The sequence below is a fragment of the Hemicordylus capensis genome, chromosome 1 (genome assembly GCF_027244095.1).
Source record: "Hemicordylus capensis ecotype Gifberg chromosome 1, rHemCap1.1.pri, whole genome shotgun sequence".
NCBI lineage: Eukaryota > Metazoa > Chordata > Lepidosauria > Squamata > Cordylidae > Hemicordylus > Hemicordylus capensis.
This window is the reverse complement of record NC_069657.1, coordinates 300,420,225-300,443,753: the sequence shown is the minus strand read 5'-3', so window position 1 is coordinate 300,443,753 and position 23,529 is coordinate 300,420,225. Positions and strand designations below refer to the sequence as shown.

Here is a 23,529-nt window from a genome sequence, read left to right as displayed (position 1 = left end):
TGACATAAGAATTGTCATCATGCAAAAATTTTGTTCCCATTGTCTCATGGCTTATTAACAGCTTTTGATTTGAAAAATAAACCTGATGGAACGGGATGCAAGATATTTCTCATGTTTCAATGTTTATTAAAATATATTGTTCAATTAAGTGGCACATTTTAAAGACGCAACTTGAGAAGGTTGTACTTGAAGATATCCAATATATCTGTTATATTTTTGAATAATTTGTTCATTTGTATGTTTATGAAAAAAATCATTTATTTAATAATAATAATAATAATAATAATAATAATAATAATAAATATTTCTCCACCACCCAAAACTTGCATAATAAAATAGTCATGCTTCTCAATGACCTACAGACACCAAATATTGCATACATGTACACGCCACTGAAATTAGTTGAATGCACTACTTTTTACGGCAGAATAGGCTTGATGATAATTTAAGTAGTTTTTAAAAGAAATTTTGAATATCATACTTCCCAATTACCTACAGTTACCAAATTTTTCACGAACAATCCTGTCACTTAAATTACCTGAATACACTCAATTTTATACTAGAAAATAGACATCCCCCCCCCCGCAGATTCCTTCAGCCCCTTCCCTGGATGCTTCTTAAGACCCACCTGTTTCTCCAGGCATTTGCCCTATTATTATTTATTTACACAGTCAGACAGGTGTTATTGACTGGTTTGTTTTATCCAGACATCGAGTCCTTCCCAAGGACCTGGGATGGCTGAATTTTATTGTCAGTGTTGTTGCTGTTGTTATAGATATCATCACAGAATATAGGCTGTTCCCAGTAAAGTTGCTTCTTGTTGTTATTATTATTGCTGTTGTTATTGTTATTAATTTACACAGTCAGACAGGTGTTATTGACTGGTTTGTTTTATCCAGACATCGAGTCCTTCCCAAGGACCTGGGATGGCTGAATTTTATTATCAATATTGTTGCTGTTATTATAGATACTGTCACAGAATATAGGCTGTTCCCAGTAAAGTTGCTTTTTGTAATTGGCTGGTGGTGATTTCTGTGGCCCCTATGGTGTTGAAGTGCTCTTCAAGTTTTTTTGGAATTGCACCTAGGGCGCCAATTACCACTGGGATTATTTTGGTATTTTTCTGGTGTATTGTGTGGCAGATGTTTGTCTGTTTGTAGTCGGAAGTCCTATAATATTTTTACATCTTCATTTTCTTCAACTTTTTCAATTTTATGGTCCCACCAATTTTTGGCTACAGGTAGCTTGTATTTTTTTTGCAGATGTTCCAGTGTATCATCCCTGCTACCTTGTCATGCCTTTGTTTCAGTCAGTCTGTGCGATCTTTTTACAACAGCTGATTAGGTGGTCCACGGTTTCATCTGCTTCTTTACAAAGGCGGCACTTGCTGTTTGTTGTGGATTTTCCTACTTTTGCTCTTATTGCATTTGTTCTTAGTGCGTGTTCTTGTGCAGCCAGTATTAAACCCTCTGTTTCTTTCTTCAAGTTGCCATTCTTAAGCCATTTCCAGGTCTTGGTGATGTCTGATTTTCCAGTTATAGTGTGCAAATATTGACCATGCAGTGGTCAATTTTATATATTCTTCAAGGCCTCTTTTCTCCTCCTTGACTGTTTGATGGACTTGCAGCATTCCTCTTCCACCTGAGCTGCGAGGGAGGTATAGCCTATCTACATCACTGCGGGGGTGTAGAGCATGACTGATGGTCTTTTTTCCCCCTGGTCTTACGATCTAGCATCTCTAGCTCTGCCTGGGTCCAGTTTACTATTCCTGCAGTGTATCTGATAACAGGTATAGCCCAGGTGTTTATGGCTTGTATGGTGTTCCCACCATGGATTTTGGACTTTAGGATATTTCTAACTCTCCTGATGTACTCACTTCCAGTTTTTCTTTTAACTTCAGAGTGTGCGATGTTATCAGCCTTGAGAATGCCCAAGTATTTGTAATATTCTTTCTCTTCTAGGTTCTTGTTGTTGCTTCTAGGCGGCAGTTCTATTCCTTCCATTTTTGTTATTTTTCCTCTGTTCATTTTTTATTATTGTTGTTGTTGTTGTTGTTGTTATTATTTTAATTAATTGTTATTGGTATTGTTGTTCACTGCCTAGAGTCTGGAGGAGGCAGTATATAAGAAAATATTAATTAACAAATAAATAATAAAAATGTTTTTTAAATTTAATTTAATGTTTTTAAACATTAATTTTTAATGTTTTAACAGAAAATCTTAATTATAATATTTTAACTGCTATTGTTCTCAAGAGATTTTTAATATTTAATAAGCAGATCAATAATTCCAAAGTGACAAAATGCCCAAGAAAAACAGAAGATCTTTCTCAGATTCAGATTTTCTAGTATTCAAATTTACCATATATGGTCATTATATCATAAAATAAATTTTTGACGTTGATAACCTATAAATTTCAAATTGTTCTTTAACTTCCCTTGATATTAATAAAAAGTTCTATTACATGTATTTAGTTTCTTGAACTTTCCTAGAAGTGTAATCTAGGCAAAATGATTTTGCCCAGTCAATGACAGGACTATAATTATGATGTATATCATAATTTTATATATATATATATATATATATATATATATGAGAATGACTATATATATGATTTATATACCGCTGTTCCAAAATGGCTCAGGGTGGTTTACAACAGGATAAAAACAATTAAAACCAGTTAACCATTAAAATAAAAAAATTATAATTATATGACTATAATTATATATATCATAATTAAAGTCTATGTGTGTGTGTGTGTGTATACACACACACTCACAATCATATTATATTATAACAATATGATTATATTATATTAACTATTTTATTAATATAATATTATATAATGATATATTATTAATATATTATATACATACATAATTATAATGTATATAATTATTTTTCATGAAATCTCCTATAGTTATATCTTTTTTAACCCCAAACTTGAAGTTTTCAACTTCATTTGCTATTAAAAGCCACCTCAAGCTTTTCCTTTTGGAATTAGAGAGACAATAATATTCTCAAACAGACAAATAGACTGTTATAAAAATGGGTGCTAAAGCCTTTTAGGTCATTCCAATTATCCAATAAAGACACAACAAATTAACGTTTGAGATCATTGGTGCTTTCTGAAGACATAAAAGAGTTCTGAGTATGTCACTGTTTTGATATTAACCAAGAAACATGTTCTTCAAATAAGAACGTGATTATAACCTATCCTCTGTGCACTATTTAAAATTGTTTTGGCCATCACTGTCTATTTTAGATTGTTCTTAAATATGTTTTTTTGATGGTATAACCAACTGTACTAATTGGTTTTATTTATACATTGATTGTTAGCTACCCTGGGCATTCACCCCCACACCCTACCCCACACCCCAAATGCAAAGGTGGAATAAAAAATGTTATTCTAATTAGCAATAAGTAATGTAAATGGATTTATCACTAGAATTGACCACAACCATAAAGAAGGGTAAAGGTAAAGGATTCTATGATAGCAAATGATTTTCAATTAAACACCATGAATCCACTCTAATTTGCTATCATAGAATCCACACTTAGAATACCTCAGAAACAACAGAACCCTGTACCCCATGGGTTAGAAACCCATGGGGGTGGTTGGCACCCCATGTGAACTACACCACCACTCGCTCTGGGCCACCCCAGCACCCCCCAAGTGCACTTATGGGGCTGCTGAAAGCTTCATTATACATTATGAGGAAAAACCTTAAAGACATGTAAACTTCAACAATTAACCAAAAATCAGCCCTCTGCCCAAATCCTTTGAAAAAATTCAGGCAGCTTCCTTGCCCCTACCCGGCACTACCACCAACCCCACACCACTCTAGGCTACCCATTTCCCCCTGACATGAAGCGATACACCCTACATTATACCTAATGGGGGGAAACCTTGAAGACGCGTAAACTTCAACAATTCACCAAATATCAGCCCTTTGCCCAATCACTCTGCAATTGGGGTGGTAGCCTCCACCCATTAGGCACTACCACCCCACCCCACGCTTTGGGCCCAGATCCCACATTATGCCCCCGATCTGCCCCAAAGACACTAAAATTTCAAAAATTCACCAAAAACCAGCCCTTTGGCCAATCCCTCTGAAATTTGGGTGGTAGCCTCCACCCATTAGGAACTACCACCCCACCCCACTCTTTTGGCCCCAGGACCCATTTTTAAAATCTGAATCTATTCGGATTCGGATTAATTCGGATCCGAATTGAATCAGGGGTGATTCGGATGGGCAATATTCGGATACAGAACAGAACAGGGGTGTTTCAGTTCGGATCCAAATCGAAACACTGAAAATCCAAATTGCACACCCCTACTGGCAATCTCTTGCTCCCCTCTTACTTCCCCACTGCGCCATTCGGTGGCTTATAAAGAAGTGTACCCAACTATATCTGCTTTTGCACTGAGATAAGCTGGTGGCTCAAAATCAGTTTGTGATTAACAAAAGTCTAATACTGCCATCCTCACTTTTCCTCTTCTGGGGCTTTGTCTTTTGTTGTCTTGTGCACCTTTATGTCTTCTTATTTCCAGCAATCTCTTGCAATAAATTCTGAATCCAGGAAATACTTATGTGAAATTTTAAATGATGTTTATCTGAGCAGAATTCACAGTACCTTGTGAATGCTATCTTATTGCTCATCTGCCTATATCTTAAATAATCAGAGCATACCCCAAAGGTGGGGAGTGCCAATTATTTGGATTTCCTTAAAGTAATAAGAAAATAGGGGCTAGTCAGCAGATTTAAAAAAGAAACATTTTTTAGCCTGTGTGTTCTTGCTAAAATGAACATGGAGAAATACCTCATACCTTCCCCACTTTTTTGGTTTGCTGATATACATTATTATTTATCCATATTGTTGCAAAGTGAAGGCACCGTATTCATCTCTTTTCAGTTGTTTGTTTCCCAAGCCCATTTGCATTCGACGATAAAATGAACTAGCTTAACCCATGCAGAGCATCTGCATGCTAGTACTTGATTGCTCCCCTCACTCCCTGCTAGAGCCCCCCTCACTTCAGAGATCTCTCCACCCTCACCTGAACAATACTCCTGCTCCTCCTCCTTCATCCGGTTGCTTCTATCCCCCTCACCCCTCTTGGTTGTGGCTGCAGCATTGTTGGTGCCTGTTGGCCAAGCTGCAGCCACCTATCCCCAGAGACCTCCCCACCCTCACCCAAGCTCTGATCTTGCTCTCCACAGCAGTTGACCGGGCCGTTCCTCGCCTCCGCCATCGCCATGGTTTCTCGTTCCCCTCAGGCCGCTGACAGGCCTGGGCACATCCCTTGCCTGCCTACCTCCCTCTGCCAGTGGCATTCAGTAGCCCCAAACAGCAGTAGTGGTTGACTGGGCCCTTCTTTCCTGCCACTGCCATGGCCACTTATTCTCCTCAGGCCACAGACGGGCTCTGGCCCATCCCTCGCCCTTCCTTCTTTCTCTCTTCCCCTCCCTTCTCTCTCTCTCTTTCTTTCTCCTCCACTCATTCTTCCCCTCTGTCTTTCTCCCCCCCCTTCTTCCTGAATTGACAGATCTTGTTCATCTTGTTTCCTCATCTAATTCACACAATGGTAGCATCCTTCTCCTGAAAAGGCTCTTTCCTCTCTCACGACCCCTCTCTTCACAGACCCCTGCCCACTTATATAGATATAGATTCCTCTCCTCTACAATCAAAAACATCTTCCGATGCGTAACCGTTGCGTTACAACTGACTTTAACCATCTCAGGCTCCTCCTCCCTATCTGCATAGGGAATCCCCACTGCCCAATCACCATGGTGCCACAGGCTTCTCCTCCCTATCTGCATATGGGATCCCTACTGCCCAATCAACATGGTGCTTCTGCTCTCACAGGCTCCTCCTCCCTATCTGCATCTGGAGGAGCCCCTGGTGGTGCAGTGGTAAAACTGCCGCCCTGTAACCAGAAGGTTACAAGTTCGATCCTGACAGGGGCTCAAGGTTGACTCAGCCTTCCATCCTTCCGAGGTCAGTAAAATGAGTACCCAGAATGTTGGGGCAATATGCTAAATCATTGTAAACCACTTAGAGAGCTTCGGCTATAGAGCGGTATATAAATGTAAGTGCTATTGCTATTGCTATATGGAATCTCCACTGCCCAATCAGGTACTCTTGATTGCAAACTCTCACGAGAGCTGCCACACGTGGGATTTGCCACAGGTACGCCTTAGAAAATTATATATAGAGATTATTGTATAAGGATTAGAATGTATAAGGGGCTTAATTCATCCAAGTAAATGCTGTTCATGTGACATGGTAAAATAATTACTGATATCGAAGTATAAGTTGGCAAATACTGAAAGGGGGGAATCCACAGTGAAAGCCCCCCCCCTCCAAAAAAGGGAAAGCAATAGGGGTGTGCAAACTGGTTCAAATTCTAACCAGTTTGGTTCAAAGGTTCAAATTGGGACCAAATAGGGCATTGCATTGGCAATGCTAGTCCGAGATCGAAAAATTGAGCCTGGTTCAGTTTAAACCATTTATTTTATTTCTTTGGGGGGGGGGGTTCCTTTTTTTCTCTGGAGCAGGTGTTTTTCTTCTTTAGCCCTTTTCCTGCTGTGCTTAGCACACGGCTTGCTCCAGACTTCAGTGCAGTGGTTGCTTCCCCTTTCCTCTTTCCCTCCCTTCCTTTTCCCCCTCACCTATTCCCCCAGCAAATTTTTTCCCCACCAGCTTTTCATTTTATTTCATTCAGGGTTTCTGTTTTAATTTGTTTTTTGGAGTGGGTGTGTAGCTGGAAGACTGCTCATTTGGCCCAGCCCCCGCCCGGGCTGTGCCGACCTGCAGCCTGCCTGCCATTGGTCAGGTAAGGGTGTGTCCCCCCCCCGAACACTGTGTGGGGCAGAAGATTCTTCAGGAAAAAGGGGTAAGTGGGTTTTGTGTGTGTGTGCGCCCCCTTTGTCCTTCACTTTCATTACATCGGGCCTCCTTTCTTGTTTGGATTGGGGGAGATATTTTTTCTGTGTCTTTTTTTCTTTTTACAGATTGTCTCTTGTTTTTACAGGTTGTTCATTGTTTTTAAAGGTTTCCCCTTAGTTGCCCCCCATTGTATTTTACTGTATTGTATTGTGGTGGTGGTGTGGGTGGAGTGGGTGGGTAGGTGTGCAGTCTAATTTTGGATTTTTTTTGGATAGGGTTTAGTGTGTGTGTTCCCCCCCCCATACATTTTTTTAAAATCCAATTTTTTTTTAATCCAAGCAAGACGGAGGTGCTCATTGTGGGGGCTCAGAATCTGAGGGGTTAAATAGATCTTCCTGTGCTGGATGGGGTTACACTCCCTCAGAAGGAACAGGTGCGCAGCTTGGGAGTACTCCTAGACCCAGGCCTCACCCTGGTATCTCAGGTGGAGGCCATGGCCAGGAGTGCTTTCTGTCAGCATCGGCTGATTCGACAGCTGCGCCCATTCCTTGAAGAGGATGACCTCAAAACTGTGGTACACCAGCTGGTAACCTCCTGGCTGACTATGGCAATGTGCTCTATGTGGGACTGCCTTTGTACGTAGTTCGGAAACTTCAATTAGTTCAGAATGCGGCAGCCAGATTGGTCTCTGGGGTAACCCAGAGAGACCATACTATGCCTATTTTGAAACAATTGCACTGGCTGCCGATATGTTTTCGGACAAAATACAAAGTGCTGATTATTACCTTTAAAGCCCTGAATGGCTTAGGCCCGAGTTACCTCAGAGAGCTCCTTCTTCTGCGCGATCCCCACTGCACATTAAGGTCATCTGAGGAGGTTCTTCTCTCAGTTACCAGCAGCTTGTCTGGTGGCGACTCAGAGGCAGGCCTTCTCTATAGCTCCTCCGGGGCTGTGGAATGTGCTCCCTGCAGAAATCCATAATTTGAATTCTCTGTTAGCCTTCAGGAGAGCCCTTAAAACATATTTGTTTGGCCTGGCTTTCCAGGGTTTTAAAATCGGTTTTAATATCTTAATCCGGTTTCAGGGTTTTTAATTATTTCAATTGTTTAATTCTTATTTTTAAAAGTTTTTAAATTGTTAATTGTTGTGTTATTGTTTTTAATTATTGTTTTAGCTCTTTATTGTTTTAGTGGTTTGTTTTTAATTGTAAACCGCTCTGAGCCGTGTTGGAAGGGCAGTATACAAATCAAATCAAATAAATAAATAATAAAATAAATTAAAAGAATTCTTAATTTTTTTAAAAAGCCCACACCCACAGGGGTAATTTCTGAGCACTGTGTGGCAAGCCGTGCTCACAGCAGGATGGCAGGCAGAAGTGAGAGGGGCCCCCAATCTGGTGCGGGAGGCCAGGTTGGGAGGCAGAGAAGATGGCAAGGGGTCCCACAGATCCCCACTGGTGTGTTCTTTACCCCAGGTTATGTGGTGACATGAAGGAACAAGGCCTTGGGCATGTGTGACCTATCCAACTCAGAATGGAGGTTCATGTCTGAGATGGTGTCAGCACTAAAGCCTTTCCTGTTTGCCATGAAGAGCTTGTGTGCCAATACCACTTCTCTGTGTCAGGCCCTGATCACAGCTATTCTCTTGGAAATGCTGACTGATGAACTCTGGACCTCGCTGACCATGCCAGAGAGGAGTGTGCTGACTGGAAGGCATAGGAACAGGGTTGTTGACAGGCTGGTTGGGGTGTTGGGTAACAGAGGGGAGTACATCCTGTCTTGTCTCTGTGATCTGACCATCAAGAGCAATGTTGTTTGCACGATTACTTGCCCATGTGGAGGGACCTCCTGGACCAGAGAGTTAGAGAGGAGGAGGATTGTTGGACCAGAAACCAGGAGGGTGGTGATCGTGTGCCTCCCAAACATGCACGAGCCACACCCTGAAGCAGTGTGGGTAACCCTTCAACTCCCATCCCTACCTCTTCCCAGTCTAGCAGCACAGCATCCCAGGCACCACCACCAATGCAGCAGGAAGTTCCTCCTGCTAAATCAGCCCAGTGGTTTTAGCCATAGCACTTGCCTGATGTGTGGGATGCTCAGCCTATGAGGCCCACCAGTGCTTCCCAATGCATTGCACAGTACCTGGAGGACCCCCGTGGGGGAAGACGTTGAGATGAATTGTGTGCAGTTTTGAGCAACTCACCACCAAGTCTGGCTGGATCTGGTAGTGGTTACTGTACGCTCCTTTCCCCCAACCAGCATCCAGAGCGAGCACGTGTTTTCACATGCTGGCAATGTGGTAACACCTGCTTGGTCCATGGCTTGGTGGCAGAGGCGTATCTAGGGAAAATAGCGCCTAGGGCAAGCACTGAAATTGCGCCCCCTGTCCAAACATCATGTGTGGTGGTCATTTTTTAAAATAATTTCTTTTAAAAAAAAATGGCCGCTGAAAACAAAATGGCCAGCACACTTGCTCAAATGACCTCTTCAAGGCCTGGCATGGTCTAGGGCCTCACAGAGGCCATTTGAGCATGTCCAGTGGCCATTTTGGTTTTGGTGGCCATTTTTTTTTAAATTTTAAGAAATGGCGCTCCCCTTCAAGTGGTGCCCGGGGCACGTGCCCTGCCTGCCCCACCCTAGATACGCCCCTGCTTGGTGGAGCAGTTGGTGTTCTTCAAAGATAACCTCCCCCTGCTCTGCTATACCGAGCTGGGCTACCCTGAGCTGGAAGTTGAGCTGGGTGAGTGACTGGCCCATGGTCCCATGCCCGACAACAGCTTCTCCTCATCCCTCCCCTCCCCCCCTCTTTCTTCAGCTGTGCCATGTCATTGTGCCTCTAGTATTGTGACATGACAACTAGGGATGTGCATGGAACTGGCTGGCCCAGTTCGCTTCCGAACCAGACCTGAACTGGACCAGTCCAGTTCAGTCTGGCACCCCCTCGAACCCCCATGGTTCGGTCCTGAGGGTGTTCACAGAACAAAAAGTTTTAAAACATGTTTTTACAACTTACCCCCTCCAGGGGCTTCTCCGAAGCAGCGGAGGGTCTGCGGAGGCTCCCCTTCTCCCTACTGGCCTCCATAATGCACCCATAGCCCAGTGTGAAGCGCTGAAGACTTCCCAAACCAGGTGATGGGTCCATGATGGAGGCCGGCAGAGGGAGGGGGAACCTTTGCTGACACCTCCCCGCCACCTCAGAGAAGCCTCTGGAGAGGTTTAGTTGGAATTTTTTTTTTTTTAACTTTTTGGTCCATGAACCCCCTGAATGGCTGGGGGAGGTTTGGTCCGGGGTCAAGCCGAACCGGGGATAGTTCCGCTCAATCCCGAACTGTCAAACTAAACCAGCTCAAAGTCAAACCGGTTTGATTCCGAACCGGTTCACATACCCCTAATGACAACTGGACTTCCCCCACTAGCTTAACGCATGGTGCTGAAAACCCCCTCTGGTCCCACCAGGCCAGCAGCACTTGGGGGGCCATGGGCACACACACACACACACACACACACACACGAACTCTAGGCAGTTGTGCCAGTGTGGCACTGTCTATATTTGTCAATGTGTAGATTTAATTTGTGTATTTCTAAAAATGTAAATTTGTACATATGTAGATTTTTGAATGTGTACATAGGTGACCTGTCTTGGGCAGGAGGCAGTGCGGTGGAGGGGGGATAAAAATGTGGATTTATAAATATATGGTTTGTAAAAATGTAAATTTGAAAATGTGTTAAACTAAATATTTGAATATGTAGAACTAGCTGCTGTAGACATGTAGAAGGGTATAATACCCAGGGCCCAAGCCCTAAACAGCTTGGGCCCTGGGTATTTAAGAGAACATCTTCTTTGTGATGAACCCCACTGCCCATTGAGATCATCAGGAGAGGTCCGTCTGCATTTGCCACCGGCTCGTCTGGTGGTTACTCAGGGATGGGCCTTCTCCGTTGCTGCCCCAAGTCTTTGGAATGCACGCCCTAGTGAAATAAGAGCCTCCCCATCTCTGACAACTTTTTAAAAATCTTTAAAGATGCATCTGTTCACCCAGGCTTTTAATTAAATAGTGTTTTAATAGTTTTAACATTGTTTTAAAATTTTAATTATTGTTATGTGTCAATTTTTTGTTATTTATTTTGTTTTAATTAATGTTTTAACTTTTCTGTCATTTATTGTTTTAACTAATGTTTTAACCTTTCTGTTGTAAACTGCCCAGAGACATGAGTTTGGGCAGTATAGAAATATTTAAACAAACAAACAAACAAACAAACAAACAAATAGAAATATTGCAGAGGTGAGTGAGCAGGTGTGCACATGCGTTCGTGGATGGAGGTTTTGCTTGTGTGGTAAAGACTGGAGGGTTTTTTTTGTGTGTAGATAGTGTTTTGGAAGTTTTGGTTGATGTAGATAGTTGGTGTGTAAATACTACAGCTGTATAGATGGATGTGTATATATATGCTTGTATGTAATGTATGTGTGCAATATGTATATGGGCCCTTCTTTTTCTTTTCCCTCTTCAGTTTAGTTTTAGGACACACACACATGCACCAATGTATGCACTGCCAATGATGAGTCAGTGGTCTGTTGCCAACACGTGTCTGGGGCCTGTGTGGCCTCCAGCAAAGAGGTCTGAAGCTGCCAGTCTGAGGCGGATTTCCCTTGCAAGCACACTACATGCACAAAGAGAAAGGAGTGGAGAAAATCTCAAGGTGCATTGTTTTAATTTCTCATTCAATGTGGTTTGCCTCAGCCACCCCTCTTCCTTTGCAGTTTGTGTGCTGGGTTGGTTTTGCTGCCTTGCGCCATAGTGTGTGTCTTGATAGGTGCTTGTTTCTGGCAGTAGTAGTTTGGGCTGATTTCCTTGGTTTTGCAGTTGTGCTGACTTGGCAGGTCTGTCTCTGTGGGTGGGTTGTTTTGGTTGTTTTTTTGTTTGGGGGTTTGGTGGGGTTTTTTTTGCAGCTTGGTGTCTACTTAGTTGAGTCACTGCCTGTTGTATTGCAGCCTGCTAGGGACACAAAACCAGGGTGGGTTTTTGTTACCCATGGGATAGGTGCCAAAATCACCCACCAAAAGAATTTAAAATGGCAGGAGTGTCCGATTGCTTTGCATGGGTGTCTATCACCCATTGCACCCATGTGTGTCTACCGCCCATCCTGGTTTTGTGTCCCTAGGTGCTCTGCATAGGGAATAATGGGCCAGTTTGAGTCCCCATTATACTCTGTGTAGAACCTTTTAGAAACAGTTCGAGTTGGGTTCGAATGGGGAGGGGGGGTTCCAAGCAAAACCAAAACCAAATTTGGTTTGAATTCGAACCAAACAGGCCAAGCCAGTTTTGTACACACTCCTAAAAGGCAACACAACCTTCATAGCACATGCTCTTTGCTCAGTATGTGGAGCAAGGCAATGATGAAACTTTCTGAACAGAAAGAGCTAAACATGCTGGCACAGGGAAGACTGCATTCTGCCTATGAGAAGAGACTAACAGGATACAATATATGCTTGGAAACCAACATGACAGGCCTTGGGGACTGACAAATAATGCTGGTCAGACAAAGTGGAAGAAGCGTGAAAAAGAGGATTAAAGGACTTGGCACGAATGATTGGTGTTTTTGTTGAGGATGAATATATTGTGCTGAAACACAGTGCACAAGAAGGCACAAACAAGCCAGGATTAAACTATCCCAGTTCTTTTCTCTGCGTGTCAGTCCCCGATGTGGCATCTTTATCTGGGGCTGTAGGCAGCTGTACTTGCCTTAATCCACCAACTTTAAGGATGTCTTTCTCTGCCATTTAGAAATGCTGCTCAGTTATCTCCCCCCGCCCCTTTGGTCTTTGGTTTCTTTTTATTCTTAATCTCATTTCATTCTTTTATCCAGTGATGCCTGTGTATTTATTCACATATAACCCATATACCATGTGTTATGAAAATTCATTGAAAGAGCTTGCTTATAGGAATACAATTTATTCTTTGCTCCTGGTTGTTGATGTTTTTACAGGATGATAATAATAATAATATTAATAATAATAATAATCAATAAACCTAAACTAAACAGTCAAATAACCTTTTCTAGATTAAGAATCAAGATTTTGGCGTACTCTCCTTATCTTTGCTAATCTATTAGAGCTTGAGCAGGGAAATTTTAGGGGGAACGTGCTGTGGTCAGATGAGCTCATCATGAAAAGTTTATTATGAGGTCATTCACACAGTGCTTGTGTGAAAGCAAGGTAGGAGAAGGTAGGAGGAAAAGCTACCCAGGTTTTCCTCCTACCTTGCTTCCACCCTATCACTTCTACCCATGTTTTCCTCTTACTTTGCTTCCACACAACCAAAAATTGGAAGCACAGCACACAGCTCCCTAACCTTGATAGATAACAGTTTTTGATTGTGTGAATGACCTCTATGACTCAAAGTCAATGGGTTTAGCAATTTCTGCATATATTTACTAGCATATGGTGAACTACCAAACACTGAGGGTCAAACGACACATTGGCCTGATTCAGACGTACAGTAGAGCCAGGATTGATCATATAAAGTTCCATAGCCTTTGGGAATGCATTTTGCATACTAAAGGAGGAAGGATTCTCCTTCCAGTCCGGACTTAGAAGGGGCCAAATATCTCTCATTGCAACCAAACCAAGAAATCCTGGTAATTGTTTCTGTAAATGTTGTATTGATTGTTTAACACTGTCTTATAATCTATCATTTATTTCCACTGCCACCAATTACCATTTCTCTGTCCTCCCCGCCTCCCACCTCTTCCTTAAATCTTTGGTAACTTGGTCCTGTTCTTGACTTAAGATAGACAGGCAGTGAGACCAATTTCTTAAAGTAGGCTAAAATATAATTATTAGAATGAATATATCTTAAACATGTAAACAGAATATTTACTTCTTGCAGGAAAAGACAAGTTCTGATAAGAACTTATCTGCCTACTTTCCTTTCACTATCCCTACAACTGGACTAAATTTGGTCCAAATCAGTTAGGCAGTTCACAAGTTAGCCCACTTGTGCCTAAAACATTCATGCATCTGCCATCTTGAATTGGGATGGATAAGATCATCACAAGCTATACCACTGAGGTTTGCCAATGTGTCCCTACAGTTGTAGCAAATTTGATTCAAATCAGTTAGGCTGTTCACAAGTTAGCCCATGTGAGCCTCAAATGTTTCTGCATCCTCTATCTTCAGTTGGGGTGGGTGACATCATCACAAACCCAGGTTTGGAAGCAGTGTGTGCTCCCAATTTTCTGTTGCGTGGAAGCAAGGTAAGACAAAAACCTGGGTAGACGTGATCATGTAGAAGCAAGGTAGGAGGAAAACTTGGGTAGCTTTTCTTTTACTTTGCTTTCACACAACTGAACATTGGGCACACACTCTGCTCCCAAGCCTTGGTAGGGTTGTGCACAAAACTGGTTTGCACAGTTCAGTTTGAGTCTGAACTGGACTTGAATCAGCCCAGGCATGTTTGGTTTTGTCACCCCGAATGAGGGCCCCGGCTTGGCTCAAATTTGAGCCTCACACATACACACCTCATCGCAAGCACCCCAGGGACCACTGAGCTGACCCCAGCGGTTCCCCCTCCCCCTTCTGGCCTCCCCCCATTCTCAAAAAGGCCATTATGGCATGTTTTCAGGCTGTTTCAGCCCTTTCAGATATGGCACTATACATTTTAACGGCCACCATGAATACGCCCTGGCCATTTGCATGGCCGGATAAGTAAAAACATACTTTAAAAAAAAAAAAACCTCTAGAACCCCTAAACCAGCCCCAAGCCAGCCCAGGGGGTTCGGCTCCACTTTGAGTCAAACTGGGCTCAGTTCAGCTCAAGGGTGAGCCCTCGAGCTGGACCAGTTAGATGTCAAAATGGCTTAAGGTTGAGCTGGTTTGCACATCCATAAACCCGAGTAGAACACAGTTTTTGAATGTGTGAATTACCTCACAGAATGCCGGGTGATCTCATAAGCTTAGTTTCCTTAAGGAAAGTAGGCTAAAAACTGGTTTGCTTCAGATCTAGCTTAATAAAAGCAGTGTAATGACTCCCATGGGGGTCATGGAGGAGGATTCCTCAGATGAAGAACCAGAGCAGGGGGAGCAGGCTGAAACTCCAGTCAACAGAGCCACAACTGACAGGTAGAGATGTGCAAATGGTTTGAATTCGAACCAATATTTGAACTCCTATGATATTTTATGAATATTTGAAATATTTTTAAATTATTTTTCTCATAGGGTATAATGGGATTCGAAGCCCATTATCCCCTATCATGGAGCACCTAGGGGCACAAAAGTGGGGTGGGTGGTAGGCACAAAACCCCAAGGCAATCAGACACTCCTCCGATTATTTGTGAATTTTAAAAATATTTTTTAATTCCTCATAGGGAATAATGAGGATTCCAGCAAATGTATAGTGATACATTCACATCAGGGGGAAAGGGATGGCCTAGAGTGGAGTCTGGTGGCTGGTAGTGCCCAAGGGGGGCAAGGAAGCTACCAGAATTATTTGAAAGGAATTAGGCAAAGGGCTGATTTTTAAGTGATTTTTGAAGTTTACGCGTCTTTACGTGTTTTTCTCCATAAGGAAGAATGGAGGTTTCAGCAGCCCCATAATTGCACTTGGGGGGTGCTGGGGTGGCCCAGAGCAAGTGGTGGTGTAGTGCGCAGAGGGTGCCAACCATCCCCATGGGTTGCTAACCCATGTGGTACAGGGTTTTGTTGTTTCTGAGGTGCTCTGAATGTAGATTCTCTGGTAGCAAATGAGGTTTTCAATGACAAATCATGAATCCACTCTCATGGATTCTTCATTCGTCCGTTCTCCGGTGTTGACTTCTGGCTATGTCTGACTTTCCATCCCTATCTGTTGGTTCTCCCTTCCCCTTGGAAAATAGTGGTTTTCGCAGCTGCTGGGCAGTTGGCCAAGGCAGGTCATTACAAGCAGTCATGAAGAGATGTGTTAATAAACCCGAGATAGGTCACTTGCCCAATTACTATCAATGGCCAATTTCCTTACTCTTAACTCCTTCACCAGTTTGCATTCACAGCCATTTGGGCACAAAATCTTCTTTCTGGTAAGAGCACACTACTAAAAGCATGAGATACAAGAGGCAGTCGAGTCTCTGCTCCTTGAAGACAGCATTGCTTGAGCCTCACCTCTTCAAAGATTGTCCTTGCTGGTCATCAAGGCTTGAAGCATTCTCTGATTGGCTGCATTCGCACATATAGTGAAACCAGAGGTTGCTGGATTTGCAGCTAATTTTCCAAACCATGAATCACATTGCAGATGTTTTCTCTAACTGAAGTCTGGCAACCTCTGTTTTCAGGGCAGAGGAGCTCCTCCCTTTTCCTAGTCCATCGAGGCAGCATCCCAGTAAGCTCGTGTTGCCAGACTGTGGGCAAGGTGTCAGAACTTCTGCAAGGTGGCAGCCATTGGCCATGATCTTCAAGCTAATGGTGCACCATTGTGCTTTTTCAGAATTAAATCCCTTTAAATGCCATGCCATTCAAGCCCATCTGACAGTTGCACTGCCACCCTAGTAATAGCCTCACATCAGTACACTTTTTGATGAGGGGGTCTTGGTGGAAAACTTTTCCTATTACTCAGGAAAGAGAAGGCAACATGATGACTTCCTAGAAGGGGATATGTGTGTGAGGAAGGGCAAAGGATCCCGCTGTGACCAAGGGTGCTCTTGAGAGGGCTCACCGCAGCAGAGCAGTCAATGGAGACCAAACCACATTCTTGATAGGGGTGTGCATGGAACTGGCTGGCCTGGTTTGGTTTGAGTCCAGACCAGACTTGAAATTGACTGGCCAAGTCCAGTCTGGCCCCTATCGAACCCACCACCCCGCCGGTCTGGTCTGGACGAGTTTGCAATTTTTTTAAAAAATTTTTTAAATATAAATAAAATCAAAATACCTCTAGCCCCTTTGGGGGGCTTCCTGGAGGCTGTGTGAAGGGGTATTCCCCTCCCCCCACCGGCCTCTTAATTCACCACTGCGCATGCGCAAATGACCTCTGCGAGGCCCTGGGTCATGCCAGGGCTCACAGGGGCCATTTACGCATGCACAGTGGCGGCCAAAATGACCACCTCACACACTTACAGAGGCCCAAACGGGCCAAATGCAAGCATTTTCCCAGGTCATGTCAATGAATTAAGAAGCTGGTGGGGGGGAGGAGGGCACGCCCCTGTGTGGCTTTGCTGTATGTCAGGCTTTGAATCTTGGGATGGGACATGGTGGCATCCCAGTTGCTGGGCAACTGCTTTGCTGGATCAGAGAGCAACAAGGTCTCCGGAGTTGGGGCAAGTGCTCAGAGAGGCAGCCAGCGAGAAGTGCTGCAGGCATGGAGTGGGTGCAATCCCAGGTAGTCTGTGCCTCGGTCTCTATGATTATGCTTCCTGACAGTGAACAAAACTTGTTATGGCACCATCCACATTCGGATGTAATGCTGCCTCCAAAAAATCTCAGGTTATGGCAGCAAAACTCACTACATACTTAAGGTTGAAATTGGAATTTAGTGAGGCAAACCTCAGGTCACTTTTGTCTTGAAACCGCAGGTGCACGCATTTGGACTTCATGAAATTCCAACCTCTGCACTGTAACTGCAGGTTCAGGTTATGTGCGAATGCGGCCATTGTTTCTAGAAATCCCCCCTGCCCATCCCCACCCACCCTTTCCTCACAGATATTTTTCCTTCTGTTTCTCCCTTCACAATGTTAGCAATTCCATATTCTTTTTGTTGCTGTCTCTCAGGCCCCAGAGAGCTTCTAAGCAAGGCTCTCTGATTCCCTGCCTAAGTCACTCTCTCTAGCAAGGCTGTGCCTTGACTTCTTCAGCCAATCATTACTTGACCTATATCAGGCATGAGTCTCATTAGCCTGACACCGAACATCAGTTATAGAGGATGGAATGTCCAATCCCTGAGCAACCATTTAAACCCTTTTGTCCCTTTTTGGATACCCCTGCTAACTGAGCAAAGAGGCACCTTTTAAAAGTGGTGATTCTCTTTATTTAGCAGGGGAAGAGCAACTGGTCCTATCCAACCCCAGCACAGCATCCCTCCAGTGGCTGTTGTTGGTGTCTTTCTTATGTTTCTTTTTTAGACTGTGAGCCCTTTGGGGACAGGCAGCCATTTAATTAATTATTTAATTTCTGAATGTAAACCGCTTTGGGAACTTTGGTTGAAAAGCAATATATAAATACTCATCGTTTTCATATACCTCTGCCCCACATACATCTATGAATACCTCAGAAGACTATTTTGGGATACCTCTGATAATTGTTTCAGTCCCAAAGGCCTATCATGTAACCCACCTGGAACTCACCTTGGCTACAGTAACCATATCATGCTTTTGTCCCTGACAGATTGCCAACAGGCCATGACATTACAATGTAGCTTTCAACCCTTTGCTGAACATTAAATAACCAAAAACAAAAATAAAAAAATCATCTGCTTGATCTGTTTCTCCACAGTCCCAGTTAAAACTGCCTCCCCAAAAAAACTCCTATTTGCCCTTGGAGGGCAGCCGTTATTGGCACTCTCCTCCTAACATCATAGCGGGATAGGACAGGCTGTCATTGGCTCAGCTGCTCTGATACTAAGAGAGCTTTATGACATTTACCATTCCACAGTGAACCAATGAATTGTACAATGGAATGGTAAACTTTTACTTCCTCTGGGCAAGCTCTTGAATTGTGTTAGCTAATGGTAAATAAAATAAGTAAATGAAGGGTCAAGCTTATGATCTTTTAGAAATCTCCTCTTCAGAAAATGGGATGCAGAGTTCATATGGGTTTGTGTAGAACTAGTAGCCTAACATTGCAATAAGTAGCCCTGATGCAGAACGTCTTTCTTGGCTGCCTCTGCCACTAGAAGATAAACTGGCAAAAAAATTTACCTGAGGAGCAAGGATTTAAAAGCTACTGTTGTCTGCTGCTTAGAAAATTAAATGTCAATTTGTTTGAACCAATCCTCGATTTGAGAAACCAGGGGTAAACAGAGACTTGATTGGTCAGATGAACTACTTGATAAACAGAGCATAAACCTAAAAGATCTTTCAGTTTCACAAAGTCCTGCTTTGTTAACTTCTACCAGTTGATATTGATTTACCAATTATTACCACAGAGCTTGCTATTGATGAACTTCAGTGTGCTTCTCAACAGCTGTAAAACTGGAAATGCCTTGGCCTGTTGAGGATAATCATTGCTGAAGTTCTAAAGAATGCTTAATCTCTTATACTTTCTTTTATCTTATCTCTTAATTGTATATTTTTGTTAGAAATACAGCAATGAAGTTGCTTCCCGAGATCATGCATTGGGGCACTACATGTTACTCTGCAGCCATCTGTAACATAACTGCAATGACCTTTTGCTCCCCCCATACAGGATTAAAAATAATCTAAGTTATTTCTGTCATCACACCTCATAGCCCTGTGCTAAAAATTTCAAACTAACATGGGATGCCAAAAGGAAGAAAATGTCTTGCTTCTACATCTAAAATGAAGAAAAGCATACCCAAAGGAACATTACATTGCTTACCAAATTTTCCTCTTAAAACAATAAGGCACTCAAATGTTTAAAAGCCAACTGTACTGCTTCAGTCAACACTTATTCTCCAAGTATTAAAATAAAGCCCTAATCAAACAAACATTTAATGTATTTGGCACACTATATCTTAAAGCAGTTGGTTGGAGTGATAAAATTGTTCTGAATATTTACAAACATCTCCACCAGCAAAGCTGGGAGCTAGAAAAATTGGCAGTGCAAAATCTGCTGTTCTCAGTTGCAACTTTCATATTGATGGTTTCAAATACCCAAAATAGACTATTGTCTCTATTTTCAAAGCCATTCTACACTCCCTCCTGCTGCTAAGTCCCCACTGACTGTACTAGCATTTTATGCCTATGAAGTCAGTTTGTCACCACCATTAATTTTTCCTGCTGTATTTATTTGAATTTGCTGCTCAGATGAACTGGGCTGACAGCAAAAGTTCAAAGTCACTGCTAGTTTTATTACCTGACATTAATTAGTCCTTTTTCTGTGACAAAATGCTGCTAACAATCCCTGCAGGAATCCATTTAAAAGGTAACATTCTATAATTGTCTACAAAGCTTACATCATCTATTGCTTATCATTTTAATCTGATTTGCAAGTATGTGTCTCAGTGAAACGCTGATGAATACTGAAAATCTGATGGTCCCTCCCAAAATATTTGTGCAGCATGTATATTTGTGCAATATATGGGCAGCCCCTTCCAGCATCCTAAAGTTAGTAAATCCTGCAAATTTATCTGATTAAACTTCACAACATGAGTACAGAATGTGTTTGTTCAGTTATGCTGCAGCTGATGAATAAGATGGCCACATAAAAAGGGTCACAAGAATGTCCATTACACAATGAAGATGCATAGTCTCACAACTGGATTTTGACATACACATATAAAATTAACATATGTAATTCCCCCTAAATGATGCTTGTAACCTTAGTAGTGTGTAAATGCAAGATCTTATGATACATGTCTGAAAAGATAGGGCCAAGACATGCACTGAGTTATATACATAATCTGGGGCAAGGCTTCGCAATGTTGGGTCCGCAGATGTTATTGGACTTCAACTCCATAATCCCCAACCAAAGGCTACTGGGGCTGGGGATTATGGGAGTTGAAGTCCAATAACATCTGGGGACCCAATGTTGAGAATCTGGGGAGCTGCGTCCAACCTTAAGACTTATACATGCTCATTTAATCATGAAGCTGCAAGAAGAGCCCTCTTCCTGGATATCTCCCTCCATATCTCCGGGTGTGTGTGTGTGTGTGTGTGTGTGTGTGTGTGTGTGTGTATATATATATATATATATATATATATATATATATATATATATATATATATGATGAAGAACAAACTTAGGGGGAAATTGGTAACTGTTCTCAGATATATTTCCTGTCAGCTGTCATTGAAAAAAATAAATTAGTAATAGTAAATTAATAGGAAGAATGGCTGGGCTGAATTGAAATGTTAGCAAGTTGTTTATTGCTTTATTTAAAATTATTAATTTTTAAACCCACCATTGTTCTCATCCTCAGTGGTGTTTGCCATACCTTAAATTGATAAATAACAGAATGCAGTTTGTATGTTGTTATACTACTGCCAGATAATTAAGAAATATGGTCAGTAATATAGGAGCTGACATAATGGGGACAAGAGAAATAATGGATACAGAAGTCCCCGGAGCCCTAATAGTAATACCCATGAAGAGAAATCAATAGCCACACATTGTGAATTGCTTTCTCCTGAGGAGAAGGATAGGGAAGCTGGCTTGCTTGCTGTGGAGGCATGATAAGGGAGATCATCAGTAAAAAACCCATAGAGCAAAGTGTTGGGGGTGGGTGAGAAGTTTGAAGTAATGGAAACTGATTCAGGATTAGGTCAGTAGCAGAGAAAAAGCATTGCAGTTTGAAATAAAATATGCGGGGGGTGGGATGTACGGCAAGTATGATACAGGGGAATTAGAAAGAGGTGGGAAAATAAGGAGTGAGGGTGATGTAAAACAAAGAGATCCAGTACATATCTGTGAGGAACTGGGAGCAATTAGGAACTTTCAGATATTCCCAGGGCCATTTTGTACTTGGCAAAGTCCTCTTTGCTCTCCAGATATTGAGGAGGAGGCAGCTGACAGACACAAGAAGATGATTCTAATCTGTAAGATAAAGCAGAATGTCTAGAGGTGCTCTGCGTTTCATGGAGTTTTATACTTTGAAGATCCACCCAAATACAAAAATGATTTTCAGACTGTGCAGAAGGCCAAGGGTGAACTGTATGGTGATGTCTTCTGCACTTCTAATGTATACAGTCTTTTTTTGCAGTAGGATAGCATACACAATATGCAAGTATAAATTACATGATATAGACATGATTTTCATTTCAGTTATACTCATTTTATCCATCCAGTTTCCAACAAACTGATCTGGACATTATATCAATCAGCAGTTTTCCATGTAATAGGCTTGGACACACATGTGACAGTGTGATCAATTAATCTATTTTCCTATTTTATATTATAGTGTCAGATACAATAATCAGTCAAATCTCTCTTTAATTCATTTTGTTTCTTTTCCCTCCCTAGTGCCTCTGTGCTCCAGGATGGACAGGAGAATTTTGCCAATTTGTAGAAAATGCTTGTTTAATTTACTCTGACCATTGTCAAAGTGAATCTACTTGTGTTGATGTGAGTCAGTCAAAGCTCAAACCACAAATTGAATGTGAATGCCCACTTGGTTTCACAGGTAAGAAAGAAGATTGTCCACAAAAACTAGCATTTCTAATTGTTAGGTTGAATATCTGTTTGTAATCATAGGTAAATATTATTCACTTTAGGCCTTGAAAAAAGCATTGTAATGTATGAAGAATGTTTCTTTTATACAAAGGTTGCAGTCCAGTCCAGAGGGCATACTGAAACCACTTATTTGAATGGGTTCAAGCATGTCTAACTGTCATATTGTGGCTAAAAGCTTATATGCTGGCTTCCTTATATAAAAGCTAATAATAAATGGTTATATGATAGAGTGTGCTCTGGTTTTCCATGATAGATAATAGCATTCTATATTATGTCACCTCTTCAAGGTCATTCAATCCATATGTGTGTTTTACATTAATGACAGTAATTCTAACTTGGTTGGTTAAGTGCGGGATCAAAACTCCTATAATTATAGGGGACTTTAAAAAGGTGATATATTCCATCTGCTTGCTCTTGAGCAAAGATAATTGTATCTAAATTTGTCACTTAAATGTCATTTGCAATTTGTGTGTGTGAAAAAAACCCATCAAGACAAATTGAGTGCTATTTCCGCTTAGCTTATTTACTTCAATACAGCATAATTCTCTTTTTGTTTTGTTTTTTCATACACTGAGCACCTTTAGTAAGAAGAAAATACATATTTTAGCAGAGCTAGTTCATCAAAAAGGATGAATCTTACCTAGAAGAATACCCAGTAATAGAGACTGTCTTTCCATATGTCTGTCTCTTACTAATGCTTGTTAAGGCTATTCAAGAAAGAGAAGCTGAATGTTTGTTTAGATTAGTGTACTTAATCAACTGTGATTCTATATTTTTTGGGGGGAAGATTGCTTTTTAAATAAAAATTATCTTTTAAGTTTATAGAATAAAACCTTCAAATCTTGTGACTTAAAAATGAGTCTCACATTATGGGTTTCTGTGTCACAAATATGGATAGAGGGATGGATAGGCCCTAAGGGGTGAGCACTGACTGGGCAAGAACTCACTCTTCACTCTCTCACTCCCAGCTCCTTGACCCGCTGGCACACTCTTGGCTCCTGCTCAGAAGAGTCATTTTTGGCTTGAAGTGAGATGGAGGGAAGGGGGAGGACTGTCAGGCAGCATCCCTCCATCCATGTGTCCTCTTGACTGGCTGGCTAGTGAAGGAGAAGGATAAGAAGACAGGGGAACAAGGGCTCAACTTTACTTCTTATCCCAGGGCCCACTTCAACCTTGATAACCCCCTGGTTGGCAGATAGGTGGGTAGGTAGGTAGATACCGCTACAACCCACTGCCAATATGCATGTTTGTTAATGGAATTGATTCCACTGGAACTAAAGCTGTCTTCCATATTATTTTTCTTGGGTTAGTTTGCTTCAAACCTTCCTGT

At 42.0% G+C, this 23,529-nt stretch overlaps 1 protein-coding gene across 1 annotated transcript in view; it reads left to right on the top strand.

Annotated features, from left to right (window-relative positions):
* Positions 1 to 23,529, top strand: part of LOC128337958 (protein eyes shut homolog) — a 219,504-nt gene that overhangs the window by 134,880 nt on the left and 61,095 nt on the right. Inside the window, exon 7 of the mRNA XM_053279776.1 lies at positions 21,990 to 22,149. Within this exon, the coding sequence (XP_053135751.1) occupies positions 21,990 to 22,149 (160 nt within the window). The remainder of the gene's footprint in view (positions 1 to 21,989; positions 22,150 to 23,529) is intronic.